The sequence below is a fragment of the Scyliorhinus canicula genome, chromosome 5 (assembly GCF_902713615.1).
Source record: "Scyliorhinus canicula chromosome 5, sScyCan1.1, whole genome shotgun sequence".
In the NCBI taxonomy this organism is placed as follows: domain Eukaryota; kingdom Metazoa; phylum Chordata; class Chondrichthyes; order Carcharhiniformes; family Scyliorhinidae; genus Scyliorhinus; species Scyliorhinus canicula.
The window spans coordinates 159347144-159374804 of record NC_052150.1 but is presented as its reverse complement, the minus strand read 5'-3'; the positions used below and the strand labels follow the sequence as shown (position 1 = coordinate 159374804).

The 27661-nt window shown below is 42.2% G+C and overlaps 1 protein-coding gene across 13 annotated transcripts in view; it reads left to right on the top strand.

Annotated features, from left to right (window-relative positions):
* The window catches only part of akap9 (A kinase (PRKA) anchor protein 9), a 332810-nt gene that overhangs the window by 52544 nt on the left and 252605 nt on the right, over window positions 1-27661 (top strand). For 9 of the 13 annotated variants that reach the window (XR_005460747.1, XR_005460744.1, XR_005460745.1 and 6 more), the window contains 9 exons: window positions 797-994; window positions 2737-5349; window positions 10360-10470; window positions 11045-11252; window positions 12303-12379; window positions 19023-19167; window positions 23364-23461; window positions 26275-26386; window positions 26550-26781. Coding sequence is in view for 1 of the 13 variants with exons in the window: in XM_038797918.1 (XP_038653846.1) it covers window positions 797-994; window positions 2737-5349; window positions 11045-11252; window positions 12303-12379; window positions 19023-19167; window positions 23364-23461; window positions 26275-26386; window positions 26550-26781 (3683 nt within the window). In the remaining 12 variants the exon portion in view is untranslated. The remainder of the gene's footprint in view (window positions 1-796; window positions 995-2736; window positions 5350-10359; window positions 10471-11044; window positions 11253-12302; window positions 12380-19022; window positions 19168-23363; window positions 23462-26274; window positions 26387-26549; window positions 26782-27661) is intronic. The other 4 variants (XR_005460749.1, XR_005460748.1, XM_038797918.1 and 1 more) reach the window with 2 other exon arrangements.

Genomic DNA, 27661 nt, shown 5'->3' with positions numbered 1-27661 from the left:
CCTAAACTTTTGGACACGAAGGGGCAATTTAGCATGGCCAATCTACCTGACATTCACCTCTTTGGACTGTGGGAGGAAACTGGAGCACCGGGAGAAAATCCACGCAGACAACGGGAGAAAGTGCAAACTCCGCACAGTTATCTGAGGCCGAAATTGAACCTGGGTCCCTGGAGCCACCTTTGCCAGCTCCTCCGAGGCTCCTGCCTCTGCTGCTGGGACATAGCATTCAGAAGGTCTAAAAGTTGCTTAGTAGATCACTGGGCAGACAACACCACCCCAGAACCTTTTGCCATGTTTTCCTCTGTCGCACCTCGATTACCTCTCTGCCAAGCTGCTGCCTCATTACACTCCTTGTCTGGTAAGCCATAAATCAGCCCCATTGATGGAGCACGACTATTTCTCAGTGCTCGTGCACCTCACACCAGCAAATGCCCCTCAAATCGGGTGAAAAAAGGACCAAGCAATTCCACCTTGAGCGGGAGCGACCAAATGTGTGACCACTCACTCCATGGCCACCACTGAAAGTCAGTTAGGCTGCTTTAAATGAGACTGTAAATATAATCTCATGATGTTTAGATATTCTTCTACTGCAAAAAGAATGTCTTCTGACCTGGTGTAGGTCCATAGCTCTAAATATATTTATAGAAGTTAAGTGCACTTTATTCATGAAAGGATTTTAAAGCATTTTTGTAGTACTATTTTCACTTCACGGGAAGTTATAATTACTATGGATGTAATTTTATTATGCAGAGCTAACAGTTTGAAATTCATGCAGTTTTCTTTTTTTAAATTACAGCTGCAAGCCAGTGAAGCTGTGAGAAGCACTAACCATGGTACTACAGCAGCTGACTTGATACATTCAAAGCAGCAGCTCATTACCTACCAAACACAAATTGATGAAAAGGACCAACAGTTGAAAGCCTTCCAGGAAACGAATGATCAATGTCAGCAACAAATAAAATATCTACAAACTCAACTTCAAAATCACACAGTGGTATGCCTATTTTTGAATACAAACCACAGCCCATTTATAATGAGAATTTTGTAAGGGAACCACTTAATTATTCTTTCTGCTTTCCACACTCCGAGCAGTGGCATGACTTTTATTAATTTATTTTAAGAACAAATTTGAACTTGTAATGATAATGTCCTAATTTTGCTCATAAAGTCCATTAGTAATTGTTTCTGGATCATTTCTGAGTGTACTGCAACATTCAATGTTTATACCGACTGTATGGCACTACTAAAAATAGTTCACAAGAAATAAAGCACATCAAGGCAGCACGATGGTGCAGTGGTAGCACTGCAGCCTCACGGCACCAAGGTCCCAGGTTCAATCTTTGCTCTGAGTCACTGTCCATGTGGAGTTTGCACATTCTCCCCGTGTTTGTGTGGGATTCGCCCCCACAATCCAAAGATGTGCAGGGTAGGTTGATTGACCTCACTAAATTACCCCTTAATTGCAAAAAATGAATTGGGCACTCTAAATTTATTTTTAAAAAAGAAATAAAGCGCATCTATCTCTTTAAAAAAAAAAAAAAAAAATTCTTAAATTAAGAAAACAGGAATGTTTACATTTCACAGGATAAGTAATTTGAACTTTTTTTGGTTGGCTAATCACATCCAGATTAACTTTATAATTACTACAGCCACTGGAGTGAGAATGCAATGATACTGACAGTTGTAAACTTGACATTTGTGCTGAGGCCAATTCCATCATACCTTACATTTAATCTGAGGCAGATATTCCACAAATAAAATATTCACTTTTCCTTTCAGCAACTTGAATTAGTAAGATCAGACCATTTCCATCCAACTTTACCCAAATTGATCCTTCATTTTGCCCTTTAGAAAAGATCTCTGTAGCTTTTCAGCTCTGATCAAATGTCAAAAATATTTGTGTTTTCTTTTCTGGATTTCACTTTGAAGAGTTTTTATTCTTGCAATTTCAAGCACCAATTCATTGGCCTTATGGTCTGTAGATGGAATTTTTAGCATACATCTTAGCATCCACATTTCAGCGGTCTCTAATTTCTTCCACTAAATATTGTCCAGGTTTCTGAGGCATACAAGGAAGTGGATGGAATGTAGCATCTTAAGAGTTTATTTCCTTGTTACAAGCTTGCGTTTTCTTATTCATACATCCTTGGTGATTGTGAAGGAGACTTATTTCCTTCCTGCATGATAGTTATGATAGGGCAATTGATCTAAGAATTATTCAGGGTTATATTCTCTTTCAGTAATGCATTCTGCATAACTTGAAAGAGGATGATATGATGCTTATTTTCGAAACATGTAACAAAATAAACTGACCCAGGAACTGACCCATTAGCCTTGTATCAATAAAATGGTGAAATTGGTTATTGAAAATAATAGCTAATCCACCTAACCCGCACGGCTTTGAATGTAGGTGGAAACCGTACCATCTGCCGAAAACCTATGCATATACTGGGAGAACGCAAATTCCACACAGATAGACCCAAGATCGGAATCGAACCTGGGTCCTTGGCGCTATGAGGCAGCAGTGCTAACCACTGCACCGCCATCCCGCCTATGACATGCAATCAGCACAATCTATTCAATCTGAAAACATCCTCTTTAAACAGTTTTAAATTTGTTAGATTTAGTGAAAGCAATCTTGATAAAGTTTATTTTCCCAATAAGCGAACAAACAAATCTTTGACTGCAACTGAATGATTAGAATATTCATCTTTACTTTTTTCTTTTTACATACAGGCTGATAATGAAAAGGCTGATAATGCCCAGAAGTTTAAGAGCAAAGACCAACAAATCGAACAGCTTGAGAAAAATGTTAAAGAACATGAAAATGCAACATTATTGTTGAAAGATAAGATGATTGCTTCTGATAAATTAGTTCAAAATTTAAATGAACAGGTACTGCAAAGAAATCACGAGACTGAGAACCTGAGAACAGAATTGACTAGCTCAAAGCAAAGGGAGAGGCAGTCATCGGATGAAATAAAGCAGTTAATGGGTACTGTGGAAGCACTTCAGAAACGCTGTCACCTAGGCAATTTGTCTGAATTAGAAACAGTGCAAAAGATTGAAATGGAAAATCATCGGAAAATGGAGCAACTGCAAGCAGAATTGGATGAGATGTATGGAAAACAGATAGTACAGATGAAGCAAGAATTGCAGCAACAGCATACTTTGGAGATTAGAAGACTTATTGAACAGCATAAAACTGAAATGGAAAAGGCTTTGGGTCATTCTGTTAATAACTTGGTCAATGAGGAACAAATCAATTTATTAAATGTGGCAATCAATGAATTAAATGCCAAATTAAGAGACACTCATTTTCAGAAAGACCAAATAAGGCAAGAAATGACGCAACAGTTAGAAAGGGCTTCTGATAAAAACATGCAGCTGCAGAACCAAGTTCAAGAACTTTTAGAAGAACTCAATTTCACTAAAGGTCAAATTCGGAGAGCTTCAGGAAGCATTACTGATCAGAAGAACAAAATGCATGAAGCAGAAGAACTGAAAGACATGGTTGAACAGTTGAAGGCCCAACTATTAGCTACTTCAGAGTTTAATAAGGAGCTGGAATCTGAGCATAAGGAAGAAGTTACCAACTATAAAATTAAGCTTGATATGCTGGAGAGGGAGAAAGATGAAGTTTTGGGTAGGATGGCTGAATCTCAGGAAGCTGAATTAGAAAGAGTAAGGACTCAACTTCTTTTCAGCCATGAAGAAGAGCTAAGTAAACTAAAAGAAGACCTAGAAAGAGAACATAAATTAAATGTTCACAATCTTCAAGAAGATTTGGCCGTGAAATGGCGTCAGCAATTGGAAAGCTTGAAAACAGAACTTGGTAAAAAAATGGAAGAAATAAGATATGAAAGGGATAATATGGTCATTAAAAATAACCAACTGTTTTCAGAGGTTGCCACATTGAAAAAAGAACTGCAGATGTCACTTGAGAATGATAACGTGGAAACAATGTATTTGCAGATAAGTGAACTTGAAACAGAAATTGGAGCATTAAGAGAAGTTGAGAAAGAAAAATGTACACTTGAAAAAGGAGTGCGAGAGCTACAAGCCAGGAATAACATTTTGGAGCAACAGTTTGTTGAGCAGGAAGTTATGGAGATAAAAATCAATGAGCTTCAGAAAGAAAATGAAGGTCTTGAGGAAATCAAAAAACATTTAGAAGAAAAGCTGAATGTTCATATTCTATCTGAAGAGGATAAGCTGACAGTTAGTGAAAATGAGCTTTCGGAAATGAGAGGTCACATCGAAAGGCTTACGGTAGTAAATGGACAACTTCTAGCTCATGAGAGGGAACTCCAAGAGGAGGTTGAGAGACAAAGGAACACCTTTTCTTTTGCTGAGAAAAATTTTGACGTTAACTTCCAAGAATTACGCGATGAATATGATTGTCTGCTGAAAATGAAGTCCCACATCGAAGAACTGATGATTAAGCAAGAATTTGAATATGAAGCTAAGTTAAAGATCTTAAATGAACAGCTTCAGCTGGCAGAGTTAAAGGCCAATACTGGAAATTTCACAATGATAAATGAAGTGCAGCTGGACATGGCAGCTGGTGGCCAGCCTATAAGTGTAGGAAGCAGAGAGGTCATTGAAAAAGATGCAACTGAACTCATGGAAAAACTTGAGATAGCTCAGCAGGATAAGAATGAGTTATCTAAGAGTCTCTCAGACCTTTCAGATGTTTTGATTTTGAGACAAAATGAAATTTTGCACTTAAAAGAGGAGCTGAAAAATCTAAACGAGCAAGCTGCAGAAAAGGGTGAGAAAACAAACAGAAGTGAGTATCAAAAACTGCAGGATGTTAAAGTAGAGGCCCAAGAACACCAGCAAACGTCCCAAACAAATTTAATCAAAGCAAAGAATGAATATCAGTCTAAAGAACTAGCTTTGATTGTTTCCTGTGAATTAAAAGAAGACAGACAACAACAAGAAAATCTAATGGAGCAATTCATTTCACTACAAAATTCATTGCAGATTATTGTTTTAGAAAGAGATGAGATGCAACAAAGTCAGATTAACCTTATTCAAGAAAACAAATCTCTATTAACCCAAAATCAGCACTTAAGAGAGAAACTGGCATCTGAATCCTTAGTCAGTCTGCAGACTGAAAGGGACAACCTCAAGCAACAGCTAGAGTCTGTTCAAGCTGAACAGCTGGGCTTGGCTGAACTTGTGCAGCAGAAAAGCTTGATGGAAGAAGCTTTTCACAAAAAAATAGAGGAAATGGAAAATATTTTAATTATAGTTCAGCAGGAGAAGTTGGAACTGGAGAAGATTCAAGCAAAAATTGGAATTCCTATTTGTGAACTGCATACTAGATTGGAAGAAAATCAGGTATGTGAGAAATATGATAGAACAATTAAAACACTACCAATATAGCATGTAAATCTGATCATTTTTATGAAATAATAAATGTCATTGGCTTTGGTAGGCATTCAAGTTTTACCTTATGACTATCCTCTCAAAACCTGCAGTAATTGGGCCCGTATTATATTTTCACAGTTGGTTAAAAAAAATTACAAATGCATGTGGCCATGTTGTAAAAATTAATTAAACATTTTTTTTTTTTGGAAAATATTTTTATTGACATTTTCAACTTTAAAAGTTTGACATGTAAGGCACATGGTATTTACAAAGTAACAGCTTGTGTGTCTGATATTTACAAGCCAGGTCGTATCTTGTGTACAACAGTTTTTACAAGTGATCATTCCCCTTCCCCTGTTGGAAGGATGTTATTCCTCATTGTTTGGTGTTGGGAGGGAAGGGTCCTGCATGATCCTTCCCCTCCTCACCTCACCCCCTATGCTTCACTTTGTGCCTTCTTTGGGATTTCTCCCCCCCCGCCCCCATCTCTTGTGGGTGCTCTCCCTTGTCTATCTCCCTCTCCCTGGTTGCCGCAGATGGGGGCCATGGAGGACATCTTGGTTAGGCTGAAATGTTGCCTTATTTGATTCCACGTCTACAATGAGGCTACCACCACTGGGCTGGATGTGTGCTTTGAGGGGGAGGATGGGAGCGCTGCCAAGGCGTGTGCTCGGGCGGTTTGGGGGGGGGGGGGGGGAAAGGGGGGGGGGGTCATTCCCTTGCAGGTGGACTCCTCCAGCCTCACCCATTCCGTATCCATCCCCTCACCCTCACGACTGTGGCCATCCAGAGGTAGGTTCGGTAAGGCTAGACCACCCATCTTTTTCCTTTGCAGCGTTGACTTAGGGATCCACTGGTTCTTACCCCTGCACACAAACGCCATAATCATTTTGTCTACTTTGTGGAAGTAGGCCTTGGGGATGAAGATCGGTATGGATCTCAACAGGAAGAGGAACCTCGCAGTACGCTCATTTTGATTGTCTGCACCCTCCCCGCCAGGGTAAGCGGGAGTCCATCCCGTCTTTGCAGGTCCTTTTTTACTTCCTCCGCCAGACTGGTCAGGTTCCACTTGTGGATCTGTGTCCAGTCATGGGCTATCTTGTGTTTTTCAAACTTTTTTTGCCCGAGACCCATTTTTAACAACCGTCGGTCCTTCGGGGCCCACGCCAGCCGACATTCGCGACCCACCATTTTCCCTGACCTTTAATGCGAGAGGTGAGCATTAGTCTAGAGTAGTGAAGAATGAGAAATGAAGTCATTGAAACAGGCATTATTCTCTCAGGACTCTACAGATGCAGAATGTACGTTTTCCTCAGATGGGTGGTTTATCGCCTGTGGATATAGTCTGCAAATTACAATGCAACAATTTTAGACATAGATGAGGAAGAGTTACAACTCAACGTATTGTGAATCTTTTTAATCTCTAAAATTCACTATCAAAGAGAGTTCTGCAGGCTCAGCCATTGAACATGTTCAAGACAGATGCAGGAAGACTGAATTGAATTTTTAAAAAACACTTCTCCAAGATCAGCACACTGAGGAGGGGGTGTTTCTCTCTGGGCTCCGGGCATGCGCACTGATGATCGGGCACACATGCGCAGCGCTCCCCCATTTTTAAAGCTGATTGCGGCTGTCATTTTTAAAAGGCAGCTGCTATGGTTGTTGCGCCTGAATTCCCGCGATCGGGACCGCCATGATGGATGGCTCCAGCGCCCTCCACCTATCGTCCCCCACAACTGGTATACCCAGTCCATCAAGGAACCGTTTCATCTCTGCATCCTCTTTGGAGGTGTACAGACCCTCGGTAGAATGTCTCAAATATTCGGTTGAGCTCTTTTTTGCTCGAATACTGGTCTGCTTCTGCTGTCTTTTACCTGCGCTATCTCCCTCGTGGCTGCCTGCATTCTCAGCTGGGGGGCCAGGAGGCAGCCAGCCTTTCCCCCGTGCTCATAGAAGATTCCCCCATGTCTAGCGGAGTTGGTACACTGCTTTCCTGGTGGATAGCAGGTTAAAGTTCAATCTTAGCTTTTCCTCTCCGCCAGAAGCTTTATGGTCAAGGCCTCGGAGTATTTTCTGTTCACCTCCAGGATGGAGGTTTCCTGGCCACTCTCTCCTCCCTATCTCTTCATGTCTTGTAGGCTATAATCTCTCCCCATTTCATCGTGTTTAGTGCCTCCCAGAACATGGAAGGTGAGACTTCCCCATTCCGGTTGTTTGCAATGTACTCAGCGATGGCCTATGATATTTTCTGGCAGAAGACCTTATCGGCCAGTAGGTCCGTGTCCAGCTTCCATGTGGGGCTCTGGGCATGGCCCGTCTCCAACCTCCTTTTAACGTGGAGCGTGGCGGACGTAACTATTGCGGAGTATTTCTTACTGTTACTGGAAGCACTGCTTTCCCACTACAAAGAAGTCTATTCTCGAGTATGGCGTGTGGACCGGCGAAATGAACGAGAATTCCTTCTCACTGGGGGTGTAGGAACTGCTACTGTGTCATCCTAGTTGGGCGCGTACACATTAACCTAGACTACCGCTGACCATGAGGCACCGTCCCCCTTGGTTCGTAAGTGTTGGTGTCACTGCGAACCTCGTTCTCTAGCTAAGCAATATGGCTACTCCCCTAGCCCTGGTCCCGTAACATGAGTGATACGTCCCACACAGCCCTTTCTTACCCGTGGTTGGTCCTTCTCCCGCAGGTGCGTTTCCTGAAGGAAGACTATGTCGGCTTTTAGGCTTCTCAAATGGGCGAAGACTCTGAATCTTTTCACTGGGCCGTTAAGTCTCCTAACATTCCAGGTGATAATCCTGGTGAGGGTTTTCTTTCCTCACGCACCTGTGGGATCAACCATGCACTCCAGGGTTTCCCTTTGTTCGGAGGCTGTCCAGAATGTCCGCTGTCACCGTTCTCACCATGAGGCCGGGCCCATACGCTCCGGGGTTTCCTTTTGTCCAGCGGGCACTCAACATGACCGCCAACTACGTGTACGCCACGTTGGTGTGCCCCTGCGCTCCCGGGTTCCCTTTGTCCAGGGACCCTCCAAAGTGGCTGCTTGCGGCACCATCTTGTTTCCTCAGCCTTTTCCTCCCCTGCCGAGGCATGTACGATACCCAGCTCATTTTTCCTTCACTGTTCCTTTTGTGTCCCTCTTCCCCCCCCCCCCTTTCTGTGTCCCCCCCCTTCCCCATCCCCATCCCTATGCACCCCCCCTCACCGACCAGATGCTCCCTCCCTGCCAGGAGGTGCGCTGCGGTCCCCCTTGCTTTCTGCCTTCCTGTGCTAGCTATTTCTACTGGCATGGTGACCCTCTTCCCTGGGCTGGTCCAGCCCCTTCCTTTTTCCCTGCTGACTGCCCATTCTCCCTGTCTAAACTGTCACTGCCTTCCCCAGCCCCTGCTCCTTTCTAAGACTCAGTCTTCCCTTTATGATCAAAATGAGGCAGCACAGTCCTGAAAACATTCTCAATGCCCAATGAGTCTTTTGCTCTTTCAGAGTTTTTCTCTGTACAAAGGGCGGCACGGTAGCACAGTGGTTAGCACTGTTGCTTCCCAGCGCCAAGATCTCTGGTTCGTTTCCCGCTTGAGTCACTGCCTGTGCGGAGTCTGCACGTTCTCTCTGTGTCTGCGTGAGATTCCTCCGGGTGCTCAGATTTCCTCCCACATATCCCAAAAGACCTGCTTGTTAAGGTGAATTGGACTTTCTGAATCCTTCCTCAGTGTACCCGAGCAGTCGCGTCGGTGACTAGGGGATTTTCACAGTAACTTCATTGCAGTGTTAATGTAAGCCTACTTGTGACACTAATAAAGATTATTATTAAACAACTCTCATCGTTGCAGTGCCTGTCTTGTCCCAGCTGTTGGTTGTGACAACTCATTCACTTCCTTCGGGGCTTTAATGTAATGTCTATCTTTTGGTATGTGACCCAGAGCCTGGCAAGGAACAGCATACCGAAACGTACCCCATTCTTGTACAGGGCCGATTTTGCCTGATGAAATGCGGCCCTGCGTTTTGCTAGTTCTGTCTCAATGTCCTGGCAAATTCTGATGCTATGTCCTTCCCAGGTGATTGCTTTTGTTGCCGTGCCCACCGCAGGATCCTCTCACAGTCCTGATATTGGTGGAGCTTTGCGATAATTGCCTTCAGCTGCTCCCCAGCCTTGGGTTTCAGTCTAAGTGACCCGTGCGCTCTGTCAAGCTCTGGGGGCTTGGGGAAGCGGTCTCCCGACTATGTTGCTCAGCATTTGGGCTATGTAATCTGTTGGGTCTTTGCCCTCGATGCCTTCGGGCAGGCCCATGATCTTGATGTTTTGTAGTCGGGATTTGTTCTCCTGGTCCTTGACTTTACCCCTGAGGTTCTCCAGAACCGCCACCAACCTTTTTACCTCCGCTTCCAGGGCGGCGAATCTGTTGCTCTGGTCCATCGAGGCCTTTTCCAGGTCGAGGATTGTCCTCTCCTCCGTTACCAATTTTTTCCCATCGATTGCCTTCTTCATGGTGGCCATTGCCTCTGCTACCGACACCTTGACCGACACCTGGATCTCTATCCTGATTGCCTCCTTCATGGCGGTCAACTGCTTCATCAGGAAGCTTGTCCATCCGTCTCCAGATGGTGGTGGGGAGGCTGATGCTTGGGTTGTTGGCCGCCCTCTCTCCTGGGTGGTTGGGGCCCCTTCGCCCCGTGGGTTTGCTATCTCGTCCGCCTGCTGGTCGTGGCACTTTCAGCTGCTTCTGCTGTCTCTTTGCCCCCTCGAGCTCACATTCACTGGCAGTTTTCCTCGGTTACCCTCCTTTAATTGTTGAGGGATTTTTTTTCCCTTGTTCTTTGGGCAAAATTCAATTAAAAGTGCCTTTTTTGTCCCAGTTCAGGGGGAGCCACCTGATGTGCATCCTCTCAGCACATCACCATCATCGGAAGTCAACACTAACTTTTCTATAAAGTAAAACACAACTTTTGTTTTGAGTTATATACAACCTGTTACTGCAGGCACAAGACGCAGAGCGCAAAGGATGTGAGACGTCTATCACTCTTCAAGGGTACACTGCATCTTCTCAAAGTTACCTGGAACAGATGGAACAAATTACAAAACAGGCAGAGGTATGATTCTCAACATTTAGTTCAACATTATTTCTCTATTACATCATTCATACATCTTTACCCCACCATCATCCCAGCCCCACCATTGTACACCAACTCACACTTCAAAAAAATTAGTCAACGTCTTAAAGGATATGATTTTTTATTTAATAAAGCTTTCAGGGAATTTAAACAGTTTTGCTTAATCTCTTAAAATGCTGCAATACTTGAAAGATTTTAGAAATATTTATTTGCAAAATTGACATTCTTGTGAATTGTACCTTGTGTGCATGCTCAATTATAAAAATGAATCAATAGAATCTATAATAAATACACGAGATGTCTATCTGCAGTAATAATCCTGTCAGTAGCTATGTTCAAGTTCTGATCTGAGACTTGACTTGTGTTTTCAAGTGACTTTCCTAAAGAAGGAAAATTTTGTCAGCATACATCGGGGCAGGAAGGACTGCTGTGTTGACTCTGTTTTTGGTTGGACCATTCTGTCCCTTTAAATTGAAACGTGGAAAAAGATAATGAGGTGTGTGGGGCAAGAGGATGAAAAATAAAGAAAATTGACCTTTTTGTTTATCGCCAGGCGGAGTTAAAGCTTCAGTTGGAGGCCCAGCGCATTAGTCTTTCTCAGATTTATGCTGCTCAGCTGGAGCTTATTCGTGACAATTTGAACAATGAAAAAGCAATTGCTCTTGAAAGACTCCAGGAGAAGCTCACGATCTCTCATTCTTCAGAAATAAAGCAGCTTCAAGCACTGTACCAGCAGGAAATACAAGGCTTTCCTCAAAAAGGTGATAAAAACAGAAAACTTTATTGGGGCAACACAAATTTAACTTATTTAATGAAAAAACAATGCAAGATCTTCTCTTTAATATTTTAATTTATTTTAATAAGATTAGATTTTGATTTATTGTCATGTGCACCAAGTTACAGTGAGAAGTATCGTTGTGTGTGCAATCCAGGCAGATCGTTCCATACGTGAAAAAATATATAGACATAGACATCAGGTGAAGTATACGTAGTAGTGCTACACAGTAGAGAAATGCATGGAGAGATCAGTTCAGTCCATAAGGGGGTCATTCAGGAATCTGATTACTGTTGGGAAGAAGCTGTTTTGAATCTGTTGGTGCGTGTTCTCAGACTTTTGTAGCTTCTGCCCAAAGGAAGAAGTTGGAAGAGAGAATAGCCCCAGGTGGGAGGGGTCTTTGATTATGCTGCCCACTTTCCCAAGGCAGCAGGAAGTGTAGTCAGAGTCAATGGATGGGAGGTGGGTTTGCGTGATGGACTCGGCTGTGTTCATGACTCTCTGTAGTTTCTTACGATCTTGGGCCGAGCAGTTGACTGTTTTAGTGGCTTTAAACATTGGTTGTAAGGTGCAAGTCACTATTTGTAGCATGAATACTGTTCTGAATATCTCCCATAGCAATATGAAAAGACGTCCATTCCTCCGTTTTAAGGAAAGAGAAAACTTAGCTTTCTGAGAATTGATGTAATGATCAAGACATTTCTTAGTTACTCTTTTGAGAAACTGAGTTCAAGCAATTTCCTAACCCAATTTTGCCTTCAGCTAGACAAATGTTTTAAATTTATGAACAATTGATGTTCCTGCTTTTATTGTAAGTATTTTCTCTTGGGTTAATTTAAATGAATCCCAAATGAGAAAATTGAATGGAACATTTTTCATGCTACATAATTAAATTCCTATTGAGTGGCTCAGTGAAGAGCACTGAAATCAAGAAATCTTCTCTTCCTTAGAACCCCCTCAAAATTAACATATCTGAGCATCATTGACATTTGTGCAGGCAGCCTTTTCTGACTTGTAATGAATGGTTGTTATTTAGACTTTGAAGAATCTTCACAAACCTTGATAGAGAAGCTCAACAAGAAGATATCTGATGAATGCATGCAACTCACCCAGGTACATTAATATTTCAAAATGTCACATTTTTAGAAATTGTCCTGAACCTTTTTTCTGATTAGCAGTATTCTGATTTTCTTTATGCATGTTTCAAAATAAACGTGTTTTTCTAAGCCAATAATGCTTGCTTTAAGGATTAAAACTTGCAATATTTATGTACTGGTGTCCTACTTTAATTGATCAAAAATTAGATTAAGAAATGTACCGACGTTACATTTTAAAAGCTAAAACTTTGAGTACCCATGTAGGTGGCAACTGATGTATGTGTTTCTGAATCATAAGATTAGAAATGGGCTCAGGAGTAAGTTATTGGCTCACTCCCATTTATTTTGCCTTCAATAAGATCTTGGCTGTCTATCTCAGCTGCACCTTCCCACACAATCCTAGAGCACTTGATTCCCTTTGTATCCAAAAATGTTTCAATTTGTTATTTGATAATTAAGGTTCCATATCTGTCAGGCAGAGAATTCTAAAGGTTCATGACTCTAGTTTCTTACGATCTTGGGCCGAGCAGTTGACTGTTTTAGTGGCTTTAAACATTGGTTGTAAGGCGCAAGTCGCTATTTGTAGCATGAATACTGTTCTGAATATCTCCCATAGCAATATAAAAGATATTCATCCCTCCGTTTTAAGGAAAGAGAAAACTTAGCTTTCTGAGAATTGATGTAATGATCAAGACATTTCTGAGTTATTCTTTTGAGAAACTGAGTTCAATCAGAATTCTAAAGGTTCACAGCTCTTTGGGGGCTAACGCATGGTAGGTTGTTGCATAAGGTTAAATCTCTCGGGATCCAGGGTGAGGTAGCCAATTGGATACAAAATTGGCTTGACGACAGTAGACAAAGGGTGTTTTGTAGAGGGTTGTTTTTCAAACTGGAGTCCTGTGACCAGTGGTGTGCCTTAGAGATCAGTGCTGCATCCACTGTTACTTGTTATTTATATTAAGCATCCAGATGAGAATTTAGAAGGCATGGTTAGTAAGTATGCAGATGACATCAAGATTGATGGCATAGTGGGCAGTGAAGAAGGTTATCTAGGATTACAATGGGATCTAGATCAACCGGGCCAGTGAGCTGATGAATGGCAGATGGAGTTTAATTTAGATAAATGTGAGGTGATGCATTTTGGTAGATCGAATCGGGGAAGGACCTACTCAGTTAATGGCAGGGTGTTGGGGGGAGTTATAGAACAAAGAAATCTGGAAGTACATGTTCCTTGCTCCTTGAAAGTGGAGTCACTGGTGGACAGGGTGGTGAAGAAGGCATTTGGCATGCTTGGTTTCATTGGTCAGAACATTGAATACAGGAGTTGTGACGTTTTGTTGAAGTTGTACACGACATTAGTAAGGCCACACTTGGAATACTGTGTACAGTTCTGGTCACCCTATTATAGAAAGGATATTATTAAGCTAGAAAGAGTGTAGAAAAGATTTACCAAGATGCTACCGGGACTTGATGGTTTGAGTTAGAAGGAGAGGCTGGATACAATGGGACTTTTTTCCCTGGAACGTAGGAGGCCTAGGGAGGACCTTGTAAAGGTCTATAAAATAATGAGGGGCATAGATAAGGTAGATAGCTAACATATTTTCCCAAAGGTAGGGGAGTCTAAAACTAAAGGACATAGGTTTAAGGGGAGAGGTACAAAAGGGTCCAGAGGCACGAAAATGTTGGATCAAAGGGCCTGTTTCCATGCTGTAAACCTCTATGACTATATGAATCAATTCTCATCTCAGCCCTTAATAGCTGATCCTCCTGAGACGGTGACTCCATGTTGCAATCTCCCGAGCCATGGTACGCATACTTTCAGCAAATACCCTATCAAGTGTCTTAAGAAAGTTTTCTTTTTAAATAAATTTAGTGTACCCAATTTTTATTTTTCCAATTAAGGGGCAATGTAGTGTGGCCAATCCACCTAACCTTCACATCTTTAGGTTGTGGGGGCGAAACCCAAGCAGACAAGAGGAGAATGTGCAAACTCCACACAGACAGTGACCCAGGGCTGGGATCGAACCTAGGTCCTCAGAGCCATAGGCAACAGTGCTAACCACAGCGCAACCGTGCCGCCCTAACACTTAAGAAAGTTACATGTTTCAATGAGGCCACCTCTGTTCTGAACTCTGGGGAAAATAAATGTAGTCTACTGAACCTCTCCACATAGGGCACTCTTTCTAGCCAAAATTCATCTAGTGAAGCTTTGTTACACGCTGAAGGCAAGTATATCCTTCTTTGGATAAAGGGACTAAAACGATACGCAGCCCTCCAGGTGTGGGCTCAGAAAGGCCCTATCCAATTGCAGTAAGATCTATTTGTCCTTGTACTCCAATCCATTAGTGATAAAGTCCAGAATAACACTTGCTCACCTAATTTTGTGTGCCATGGTAGCACAGTGGTTAGCACTGTTTGCTTCACAGCGCCAGGGTCCCAAGCACGATTCTCGTTTAGGTCACTGACTGTGCAGAGTCTTCACGTTCTCCCTTTCTTCATGGGTTTGCTCCAGTTTCCTCCCACAAGTCCTGAAAGATGTGCGTGTTAGGTGAATTGGAAATTCTGAATTCTCCCCCGAACAGGTGCCGGAGTGTGCCATTAGGGGATTTTATCAGTAACTTCATTGCAGTGTTAATGTAAGTCTACTTGTGACGATAATAAAGATTATTATTATTACTACTATTTCTTTCTGTAGCTGCATGCTAATTTGGTGTTTCATGGACAAAGACACGTATATTCCCCTGAATCCTGAAATATCTCAATCTCTCACCATTTAAAAATAAAATCTGCGTTTTTATGTTTCCCCATAAATATCTCTCCACCTTTTTCTATAACCGGGTCTAATCTTTTCTGCATCCTTTTTGCAGCTGACTTTCCCACCTAACTTAGTATAGTTAGCAGACTTGGATATAATACTTTTGACCTCTTCCTTAAGTCGTCAATATAGATTGTAAATTGAGGTGGCTCAAGCAATGGGTTTTGTGGTACATTATCCATCTTACTAGTTCCATCCTCAAAAAACCTGAATTGTCAAACACAATTCTTTCGTAAATCACATTGCTGCTGCCCAATCATACGTTTATCCAAATGCCCTGTTAGCATGCACTAAAAATAGATCCCACTAATGCAGGTTAATTGGTTAACTTCCTGTTTTCTCTCTTCCCTCCTTTCTTGAATAGTGAGGTTATATTTGCCAACTGTCCAAACAAAAGGACTGCTCTCGAATCTAGGGAATTTTGGGAAGATTAATATCTATCCCTTTAGTCACCTCTTCTGTACCATAGATTTTAATAAGCAAGTCCAAAAGATTTGCTTGCTTTCGGCCCTGTTAATTTCACAACTGTTTCTTTGCTAATTTCTTTAAATTTAATTCTCGAGGACCTTGTTTCTCCACTATTTCTCGATTTATTTGTCTTATACAAAGACAGATTCAGAGTATTTGTTTAATGGCCTGTCATTTCCTTCTTCCCCATTATGATTTATCCTACCCCTTCCTCTTTTTTGATCCCAGTTGATGTTGTAACCAGATAGAAAGATCCCAAAATCGAATTCTGGCTCAAAAGAATGGCCGGGATTCTCCGAGCCTCAGCATCGCAATCGTGCTCACCGCAGAGAATGGGCCTCAGACCAGAGAATCGCCGCCAATCGCGTGCGCGCCGTCGACAGCACCGGTCGGGTGGCATTGAAAGAGGTTCCGCCGACAACTGGCTGAGTTCCTGCTGGTGTGGTTCACTCATGGTTCCACCCTGCGGGAGCTCAGAGTGGCGGCTGCAGATCTATCACCGGGGGTGGGGCTCCAGGACGGGCAGTCTTGCGATTGGGGCCACCAGGCACGCGCAATCTCAGAGAGGGGCCTATATTGTCGGGGCCGGTCCCCGGTGTGGGTCCGCCATGTTGCGCGGGGACACCGCTGCAGGCGGCCGCCACGCGCATGTGCGGACCTGCGGCCGGAAGTGGAGGGCCCTTTATCTGCAGCTGCGAGGAGCACTCCGGGGCTCTGCTAGCCTCCTGCAAAACGGAGAATTACTCTGGACTTTCTCCAGGAAAGTCCAGAGTGATTTGTGCCGGTTTTCTCACGGGCATAGGGACATAACCCCATTGTCAGAGAATTCCGCCCCAAAGCTTTTACATTTAAAAAAAATGTAGAGGAACAGAGTCACAGGGCTACTAATTGATTTGAACAAAAAAAACATTTATTAAACACAAAAATATTGGATTATGATGGATAGTCCTTTACCGCCCCCTCCCCCCCTTAGTTTGACATACATGCATTTTAAGATCAACACTGATTACAAAGTATATCTTAAGCTACAACAGTCTCAGTGACACAATGTCTCTCTAAACACGTAAGATGTGGTCAAATACATTCTCCACTCTGAACCTCAAGTGCATTTCTGTGGATTTCTCCTCTGGATTTCCCCCAGATGATTGTCACAGGAGAGTTTCCAAATCCCACTCCCAAAAACACATTTTAAAATCTTCTCTCATTACTTTCTTTTGGTGCTTTGCATTCCAAAATCCAGTCAGGTTTTCCAAATGACACTTTGAAACAAAACTTCCGCTCCATTTTTAACAGCAAATTCAATCCAGGATTTTACACTAATTCCTTTAGGATTTCTTTGTCTTGACTATAGTACAAACTATGCACAATTGTTTTAACTCTTGATTTACAGACTATTAAAATGGCATTAAACATTAAATTTACCTCTGAAGTCTGCTGTCTCACTTTAAATCTAGTTACTGCAATTGTCTCTTTAACTCGGAACACTTTGTTTGCTCTCCCTTGAATTTTTCTGAACAATATCTTGGTCTCTGTTCTCTTAACTTCAATCATCTTAGACATTATTTCTGTCCCAATTCCCTGGTTATCTAGATTCTATTGTATTTTTGAGGCAGACTGGGTCTTTGCAAGTCCCTTGACCTGTTCAGCTTCTACTGGCAGAGTTGTGTGAGGTTCACTCCCCAGTGCCCTGTCTCCAACTGCATTATATTCAGCTAAAACTAAAATTAAAAGGTTTTTTTTTAACCTTATAAGGGCCTCCAGTTGCTAAGCAATAATTGCTACTTGTATTTAAGCTTAATGCTATAGCCCGTTCTCAGCACAATAGAAACACTTTTGGAACTTAACCTACTATCATAGATATCACATATATGAACACCGTTGTCCAGCATGAATCTAATTGTGCATTTCACCCTTTCATTCACAGAAATATTAAATTAAACCAACTTAAAACTATACCTTGTTTCTAATGTTCACCAATATAAATATGGGCGGCATGGCATCACAGTGGTTAGCACTATTGCTTCACAGTGCTGGGGACCTGGGTTCGATTCCTGGCTTGGGTCACTGGCTGTACAGAGTCTGCACGTTCTCCCCATGTCTGCATCGGCTTCCCCGGGCGCTCCGGTTTCCTCCCACAAATCCCAAAAGATGTGCTTGTTAGGTGAATTGGACATTTTGAATTCCCTCTCCGGCACCGAGTACCTGAACAGGTGCCGGAGTGTGGCAACTAGGGGATTTTCACAGTAACTTTATTGCAGTTTTAATGTAAGCCTACTTGTGACACTAATAAAGATTATTTTTATGATTATTATAAATATAATTCCCTTAAAACTACCTTAATTTTCCTAACACTTCTCATTGGCCCAAACTTACTTTCACTAATTTTACCCATTCCACGAGTGTACTGAAGCTTGTACAATCAATCTACTTATGACTTTTGTTATTTTACTCTCATTGTCTTTTTAGTTCATTATGAATTTCTTGACTACTGCTGAATTCTAAAATAATGCCAATCTTCGCATCTGCCGTTTGACATCATTCCTTTAACATGATACAATAACTTAACACAAAATACTGCAGATGATAACATTCTGGAGTAAAAACCAGCAATTGCTGGAAAAACTGTGCAGGTCTGACAGTATTTGTAAAGAACAAAGCAGTTTATGAAACAAGAACTGAAAATACTGGAGAATCTCAGCAGGCCTGACAGCATTCTGAAGTGAGAATGGAGCTAACATTTTGAGTCTGGATGACTCTTTGTCAAAGCTAGAGAGAACTGCAACAGGTTCTGTTTCAGGTTGATGACCTTCCATCAGAACTATTTAAAAAGCCTGCGATGTAGCTTAATTATAACATGCAAACTTGCACTGCCATCCCGCCTTGTCATTTAATCTCTCGTCTTTCTCTCTTGTCTGTCACTCAATCTCGAGCGTTTCCTTTTGTCCTAATCCTTCCCCCCTTCTTTCCCTGATCCTATAAATTGTTTTTTATTCTGTCACATCTCTGACTTTTTCCAATATAGATTAAAGGTCAGCAATCCGAAAAGTTAACTCTATTTCTCTCTCCACAGATGCTGCCCAACCTCCTGACTTTTTTAAAAGGGGTTTCTGGTTTTATTTTCTTCCAAAAATTGTTATGCATGGCTCTGCCGCTATTTTGTTTTATTCCTTAAGTGAATCATTGCAAATTATGATTTTATTTTTTAAGTTTTTGCCATTGCCTATCCATCGTCATATTTTTAAAATCTAGTCGGCCAATATCTTTGCTAACTTCTTCCTTATACCTACATAGTTTGCTTGTTCAGATGTAAGATCGTATGCCGTTGCAGATTTTTAAAAAATGTGATATGTCTCAATTCAATGTTTTGGTTTGGCAGTTATTTGCCAGTATACAGGATGAAGATAATTTGATAGAAAGAAGAGAACATGAAGATCAATCTGACGAAACGCTATCTTTGGGAGCCACAGACTTTATTAATGAGGAAAGCCAGGTCCACAAAGATCTCGCTGAAGGAGCAAGAGGTGTACTACTTTTCTGTACTATCTGATATTTTGCAGCCGTTGAAACTAAGTCGCACAAACATATTTAATTAAAATCCTATTTATATTCTCACCTAAATTCTAACCTCTTGTGATATTAAACATAATATTAGTTAGAAATTCTGGGCTGGATTCTTCGCACGGTCGCCCACGGACGGGACGTGGACCATATAAAAGTCCATTGACCTGGGATGGGTATTTCCGGTCGCCGGGCAGGTGAGGCCGAAGAATCTCGGCCTCTGTTTGAATCCTGTTTTTGAACATTTTAGTTCAATGTAATTTTCAAAAACATGTTACTCCTGGCAATAAAAAAAATAAACAGGAAGTGCTGGATATTCACAACAGGTTAATTAACATCTGAAAGTGAAACAAGAGTTAATGTTTCAGCTACGAGACGTCCATCAGAGCTACCTATTGCACCTTGGCTTTTTTAAAAATAGATTTAGTGTGCCCAATTCATTTTTTCCAATTAAGGGGCAATTTAGTGTGGCCAATCCACCTTCCCTGCACATCTTTGAGTTGGAGGGGCAGCACGGTAGCATAGTGGTTAGCACAATTGCTTCATAGCTCCAGGGTCCCAGGTTCGATTCCCGGCTGGGTCACTGTCTGTGCGGAGTCTGCACGTTCTCCCCGTGTGTGCGTGGGTTTCCTCCCACAGTCCAAAGATGTGCAGGTTAGGTGGATTGGCCATGCTAAATTGCCCTTAGTGTCCAAAATTGCCCTTCGTGTTGGGTGGGGTTACTGGGTTATGGGGACAGGGTGGAAGTGTGGGCTTGGGTGGGCCGAATGGCCACTCGATGGGCCGACTGGCCTCCTGCACTGTAAATTCTATGAAATCGATGAAACCCACGCAAACACGGGGAGAATGTGCAAACCCCACACGGACAGTGTCCCAGAGCCGGGATCGAACCTGGGACCTTGGTGCCGTGAGACTGCAGTGCTAACCACTGAGCCACCGTGCTGCCCACCTTTTCTAACTCTTGATTTGCAATCACAGTTTATGGGTTGTATTTTCCTTATTGCACTGACCAAAGAAAAATGAGCTGTCCAGATACGCTAATTACTTTATCAAAGACAAGTTATTGTTTTACCAATTTCCAAACCATGACTGTAAGAACATAAGAAATGAACAAGAGCTTGGTGGATGGGGGTGTGTTTTAAGGAAAATAGGAGGGAAGAGGCAAAGGAGTTTTAGCTGTTAATTGTCGAGAGTTGGTTTTGTGTGGTGAGGCAAAGAGTGAAGGTGATGTACAAGAGGCCAGAGTTGTAGGAAAAGAAAGTACAGGAGGAGTTACAGAAAGAAGGATTAACTCTTGGAGGAAATTAAACACACACAATTTTAAATTTGAGGCATTGGAGTCCTGGGATGGAAGTTGGGGACATTCTTCCTTAAACAGCAGTTAATGCTAGGTCAAATTTTAGTTTTGCATTTTAGGTACATGATTTTTGTTAACCAGAAATATATAATGCAGCGCTTTTCAATCTGTGGATCATGACCACCCCGAATGGAGCAGCAAGATAAGATTTTGGAGCTGAGCTGTGAAGGAGGAATTGCTGTCTTGGACTGATTTCTGATAGCCATGAGCTCCCACTAAATCCTCACGGGTTTTTTTTGTTGGCGGGAGTGGCCTAATGGACTGCCCTTTGGGGACCAATTGCTGATGCAAAAAAAGCCTTTATCTTTTCCAGGATGCATGTTTCTTCAATAATAGTGATCATCTTGCATGAATAATCAGGATCATAATGCATTAATAATCTTGATTATATGACATAGACATATGACAGCTGGTTTAGCTCAGTGGGCTAGACAGCTGGTTTGTGATGCAGAACAAGGCCAGCAGCACGGGTTCAATTCCCAAACCGGCTGAGAATTCTGAATTCTCCCTCTGTACCCGAATAGGCACCGGACTATAGCGACTAGGGGCATTTCACAGTAACTTCATTGCAGTGTTAATGTAAGCCTACTTGTGACAATAAAGGTTATTTATCTTTATAATTGGAATCTTGCTACATCAGTAATACGGATTATATTGCATCAGTGTCCCTGGTCCTATTATATTAATAATCTGGTTTATGCATGATTATCAGAGTTCTATTCTATCAAAATTCAGGATACTATTACATTAACAGTCTGGTGCCTGTTCCATCAGCAATCAGGATCTTATAGCTGGCATAAAGAATCAGCCTTCTATTGCATTATTAATCATGATTCTTTTCATTAATGATGAAGATCTAATTACATTAATTACATGGTCCTTATTGCATTAATAATCAGATGCCTGTTGATTCAACAATTAGACAGTATCGCATAAATAATCTAGATGCTTATAGATTGTTTATTATTTGCAATAATTGATTTTTAGAGACCTATTGCATCATTAATCCGGATCCTACTTCATTTAATTTCTGTCAATAATCTTAATCTTGTAAGATTAATAATCAGGATGCTATTATTAATCAGAGTCTAAATATGCTATTAACCCCACCTCAACCACAACTCTGGTACAAAGAACAAAGAAAATTACAGCACAGGAACAGGCCCTTCGGCCCTCCCAGCCTGCGCTGATCCAGATCCTTTGTCTAAACCTGTCGCCTATTTTCCAAAGATATACTTCCCTCTGTTCCACGCCCGTTCATATATCTGTCTAGATGCATCTTAAATGATGCTATCGTGCCCGCCTCTACCATCTCCGCTGGCAAAGCGTTCCAGGCACCCACCACCGTCTGCATAAAAAAAACTTTCCACGCACATCTCCCTTTAACTTTCCCCCTCTCACCTTGAAATCGTTACCCCATGTAATTGACACCCCCACTCTTGGCAAAAGTTTATTGCTATCCACCCTGTCCATACCCCTCATAATTTTGTAGACCTCAATCAGGTCCCCCCTCAACCTCTGTCTTTCCAACGAAAACAATCCTAATCTACTCAACCCTTCTTCATAGCTAGCACCCTCCATCCCAGGCACATCCTGGTGAACCTCCTCTGCATCCTCTCTAAAGCATCAACATCCTTCTGGTAATGTGGCGACCAGAACTGCACGCAGTATTCCAAATGTGGCCTAACCAAAGTCCTAAAGAACTGTAACGTGACCTGCTGACTCTTGTACTCAATACCCCGTCCGATGAAGGCAAGCATGCTGTATGCCTTCTTGACCACTCTATCGACCTGCGTTGCCACCTTCAGGGTACAATGGACCTGAACTCCCAGATCTTTCTGTACATTAATTTTCCCCAGGACTCTTCTATTGACCGTATAGTCCGCTCTCGAATTGCAAAACAGGCTCCAGGGACCAAATGGCTTACTCCTATTCCAATGCTTCAATGTATTGTGTAAGATTTCCCCCAAAATATATCTTTCAATATCTGTTTGATATTTTGTAGTGAGGTGATAAGACTGCATGCTCTTTTGTGTCACCCATGTTCACAGAATTCTTGCTAAGAGAATACATATGTGAAAGAAAAGTATTATCTGACAAATTATTAAAAATATAAATCATTGATGACTCACTGGCCTAAATATTGCATTAGTAATGACTGAAACTGTCTGCATTTGCTGTCATTGCTTCTCTGAAACTGGAGTCTGGATATATGCACCTAAAAATGTGGAAACCCACGTGGCACTGATAAACACCTGGCTATTCCCTTGATTTGGCAATAGGTTCTAAGTAATGTTGGTTAAAGGGAAATACACCCCACAGAGACCATAGATCTGTGTGGGAGTTCCTTCAAGGTCAATACTGTAGCGAGCATCATTGTTTTGATGCTGACCATGAAATCTGGGCCATTATGTTTATTTTGTCACATTATGTAAAAGAACACTGATAACATAAAACATCATAATCCATGAAAAATTGTCATCTTTAGATGCTTAATGTATGATGATTTTTTTAATGTTCTGGCAATTTTAATTGCTTCTCCGTTGTGACAATTGCAGTGGAACAGTTCCTGAATTATCATGAAGAAACATTAAAGCAAGTGTATGAAGATGTCTGATAGGAGTGGAACTTTCTAAAATTTGAATAATGCAGTAGAAATCATTAGATGCTTTTAGAACTTTGTGGTTCCTGATAAAATATTAACAGAATTTCTCAATTTTGTAACACAGATTTCCAGATATTTTTTCAGTCTGTAGTGAGATATTAAATGAGATTAGCTGACCGTTATCTTTTGGTTTGTAGCTACGCAAACTAATCTACTGATACTGCAAAGGAAACTACTTGAGGAATACAGTAAACTAAGAGATATCCAAACACAATTAACTAATGATTTCAAAAAGGTAAGCAAAATAATTCAATGTATCCAATAGCAGTATCTACATTTTGGAAGAAAAACTAATAAATTAAGATTTTTTAATAGAGGAAATCAGGGTTGACCGTGGCTCTCAGATATCCTAGCGCGATTCAAACTGATGTTGGCAGAGAGAAAATGGATGCTCTAGCATCTCCCAAATCAGTGACCAGCTTTCTTTGAGGTAAAAGATGAGTGTTTTGTTGCTGTTGACTGTGGCGCTCATGGGGTGTGGGCAGTGTTGGATAGGCTAGCATTGACTATCCCTAATTTCCTTGGGGGGGGGGGGGGGGGGGGGGGGGGCGCGCAGAGCGATCGGACCCTGGGGGGTGCCCCCACGGTGGCCTGGCCCGGAATCGGGGCCCACCGATTGGCGAGCGGCTCTGTGCCGTGGGGGCACTCTTTTTCTTCCGCCGCCGCCACGGCCTCCGAAAGAGATCCCCTCCACCGCGCATGTGCCAGTGGTGACGGCAGCGGCCACTGACGCTCCGGCGCATGCGCGGACTCATGCTGACTGCTGAAGGCCTTTCGGCCAGCCTCGATGCCGGTCGGCGTGGCGCCAAAGGCCGTTGGCGCCAGTCGGCTGAGCGGGAGCCACTCCGGCTCGGGCCTAGCCCCTAAAGGTGCGGACAATTCCGCACCTTTGGGGAGGTCCGATGCCGGAGTGGTTGGTGCCACTCCGCTACGCCGGGACCCCCCGCCCCGCCGGGTAGGGGAGAATACCGCCCCACAGGTTTGGAATTTGTCGTTGAGGGAATCTGAGTTACTGCAGGGCAAATTGTAGATGGTGTACACTGCTGCCACTGTGCATTCTAAGAAGTCTTACAACACCAGGTTAAAGTCCAACAGGTTTGTTTCAAACACGAGCTTTCGGAGCACTGCTCCTTCCTCAGGTGAATGGAGAGGTATGTTCCAGAAACATTTATATAGACAAAGTCAGAGATGCCAGACAATGCTTGGAATGCAAGCATTTGCAGGTAATCAAGAGAGTAATTTACAGATCCAGAGATAGGGGTAACCCCAGGTTAAAGAGGTGTGAATTGTCTCAAGCCAGGACAGTTGGTAGGATTTTGCAAGTCCAGGCCAGATGGTGGGGGGTGAATGTAATGCGACATGAATCCACGATCCAGGTTGAGGCCGCACTCATGCGTGCGGAACTTAGCTATAAGTTTTTGCTCGGCAATTCTGCGTTGTCACCTGTCCTGAAGATCAGAGGCTGAATGCCCTTGACTGCTGAAGTGTTCCCTGACTGGAAGGGAACATTCCTGCCTGGTGATTGTCCCACAATGCCCGTTCATTCGTTGTCGCAGTGTCTGCATGGTCTCGCCAATGTACCACGCTTCGGGACATCCTTTCCTGCAGCGTATGAGGTAGACTACATTGGTCGAGTCGCACGAGTATGTGCCGCGTACCTGGTGGGTGGTGTTTCCACGTGTAATAGTGGTATCCATGTCGATGATCTGGCATTGGTGGTGGAGGTAGTGAATATTTAAGGTCATGATTTGGTTGTTGTTCAAGCTGGCTGCTTTGTCCTTGACATTGAGCTTTTTTGGGGCTCTTGGAGCTGCTGACAAACATGCAAGTGGAGTATATCGCATCACATTCTTCATTTCTGCATAGTAGACGGTGGACAAGCTTTGCGGAGTCAAGAAATGTGTTACTCAGTGCAGAATTCCCAGCCTCTGATCTGCTCTCGTAGCCACAGTATTTATATGACTGGTGGGGAATTCAGTAATGGTAATACCATTGAACGTCGAGGAGAAATGGTTAAACTTTGTCTTGTTGGGAATGGTCATTGCCTGGAACTTACATGGTGAATATTATTTATCAGCCAAAGTCTGAATGTTGTTCAGGTCCTGCTTCATCTGGGTACAGATTGCTTCTGTAACTGAGGAGTTGCTGAACACTGCAATCATAAGCGAACATCCCTGTATTGGAGGGAATATCTTTGATGAAGCAGCTGAACATGGTTGGGCCAAGACTGAGGAACACCTACCATTTAGCCTTCAACAATCACAACCATCTTTTTTGACCTAATTATGATTTCAATCAGTGAAGATTTTCCCTGATCCCCGTTGACATCAATTATTTACACTCAGTCAAGTGCTGCCACGATATCAAAGGCAGTCACTCTCACTTCACTTCTGGAATTTAGCTCTTTTGTCCATGCTTGGATCAAAGCTGTATTGATACCTGTAAGTGGCCCTGCAGCACCCAAACTGAGCATCTGTGAGCAGGTTATGTGAGCAAGGTGACATTGTCAACAAAACCAACCATTACTTTAATGATTGAGTGAGAAGTCTGATGGATGATAATTAGCCATATTAGATTTGTCTTGTTTTTTTTAATGCAGAACATACCTGCATAATTTTTCACGTTGTTAGCTAGATTCCTGTGGCAGTCTGGAACAACTTGGTGAGGGGCACAGATAGTTCTAGAACCCATACCCTCAGTGCTACAGCCAGGATGTTGCAAGCCCATAGCTGCATGTGCCTTCAGACATATTTTGATTTCACATATTGTTGCTGTTTTTGGGGCCTTGTTGCTGTGCTTCCTACAATGCCACAGCGACTGCACAAAAAAGTAGTTAATTAGTTGCAAAACACATTTAGATGATCTGAGGTTGTGAAAGGCACTGCCTGAATTTAAATGTATGAATATGAAGGATTTTGAGAGAATTTAATCAGTTGGAAAGTTAAATTACTGATGTTAACCATTTCAGTGTGTTAGCCCAGAAGAGAAATTGCATATGTGGGAAATGAAAATCCCTGTTTCATTACTTAACCTTGATTACAATTGCAGATTGAAGACCTCCAGGCTGCATACATAAATTTGCAGTTGCAAAGTCAAGAAGAAAATGCTAGTTTGCGAATGCAGATAGAAAGCTCACGTGCTAGTTCCCAAGATCTTAATGGTAAAGCTTTATTTAGCAATTCTAAACTTTTTTTTCATCATACTAGTAGAAAACTGCAATTTATTTGGAGAATAATGCAATGTATTGGGGGAATAAAGTAAATTTAAATCTTTGTTTTCTATATAAAGGAATAGAATATGACACTTTAGTTTTTGTTGCTTAGATCTTAAGGAGCAGTTACGAGTTCGGTCAGCTCGGCTTGAGGAGATTGAAAAGATAAAGCTGGAGTTTTGCCAACAGAAGGCTGAGTTAGAGAAACAACATATAGAAGAAATAAAAAGTCTGAAGACTTCTTATGAACAGCAATGCAAAGAAATCGAGAAGAAATGTATTGCAGAGGTCATTTCTCTGCAGGAAAAGCTGCAGCAAGTTACTAGCTTACTTCCACAGTGCAGGTATGAACCAATTTTATTCATAGCTTGAGTTAGCCTGCTAAGTCTTGGGACTATTTAGAAACATGTGTTCATGGACCAAGAATAATCAATGATGCTGCTGGATGTGATGATATCATTTGTTACTTTAATTAGCTGCACTGACAATAATACAAGTGAAAACGCAGCTAAATATAGAGAGAAAATGTAAAAAGAAATAAGAAAGCCAAAGCGGGACTATTGAGAAGAGGTCACAGCTAACAGGAAAGGGACTTTAAAAGTTTCTAAGCATATACATATTGAAAGAGTAGGAATTAAGGACTATGGAGGCAGAGGAAATGGCTGAATTATCAAATGAGCAGATTGTATCTGACTGGACCAAGGAAGTAGTCGCAGTGAAAGAGGAGACATTAAAGATGTTGGATGGCTAAAAGTTGATAAAGAGGAGGTTTTAGAAAGACTTACTGTACTTTTGCCAACATTAGGTGGAATTAATTTAATAATGCTGAAGGAGGAGAAGGGGGAAATTGTGTAGGCACTGACTGTAATCATCAATTCCTTGTTAGATACAGGGGTGGAACCAGAGGACTTGAGAATTGCAAATGCTACAACTTGGTTCAAAAAAATAGGCGCAAGGATAAACCTAGAAATTACAATTCAATCAGTTTAACCTCAGTGGTGTGTAGATTTAAAAAAAAAACATTTTTTTAGCACAAATGTTTAAAGATAATAATCCTGGGCAAAATTAAAGGTCATTTGGACAAGTGTGGATTTAGAACCATAGAATAGCTACAGGGCAGAAGGAGACCTTGGGTGACTGCGTGGCTTTCCTCCAGGTGCTCCACTTTCCTCCCACAGGCCAAAGATGTGCAGCTTAGATGGATTGACCGTGTTATATTGTCCC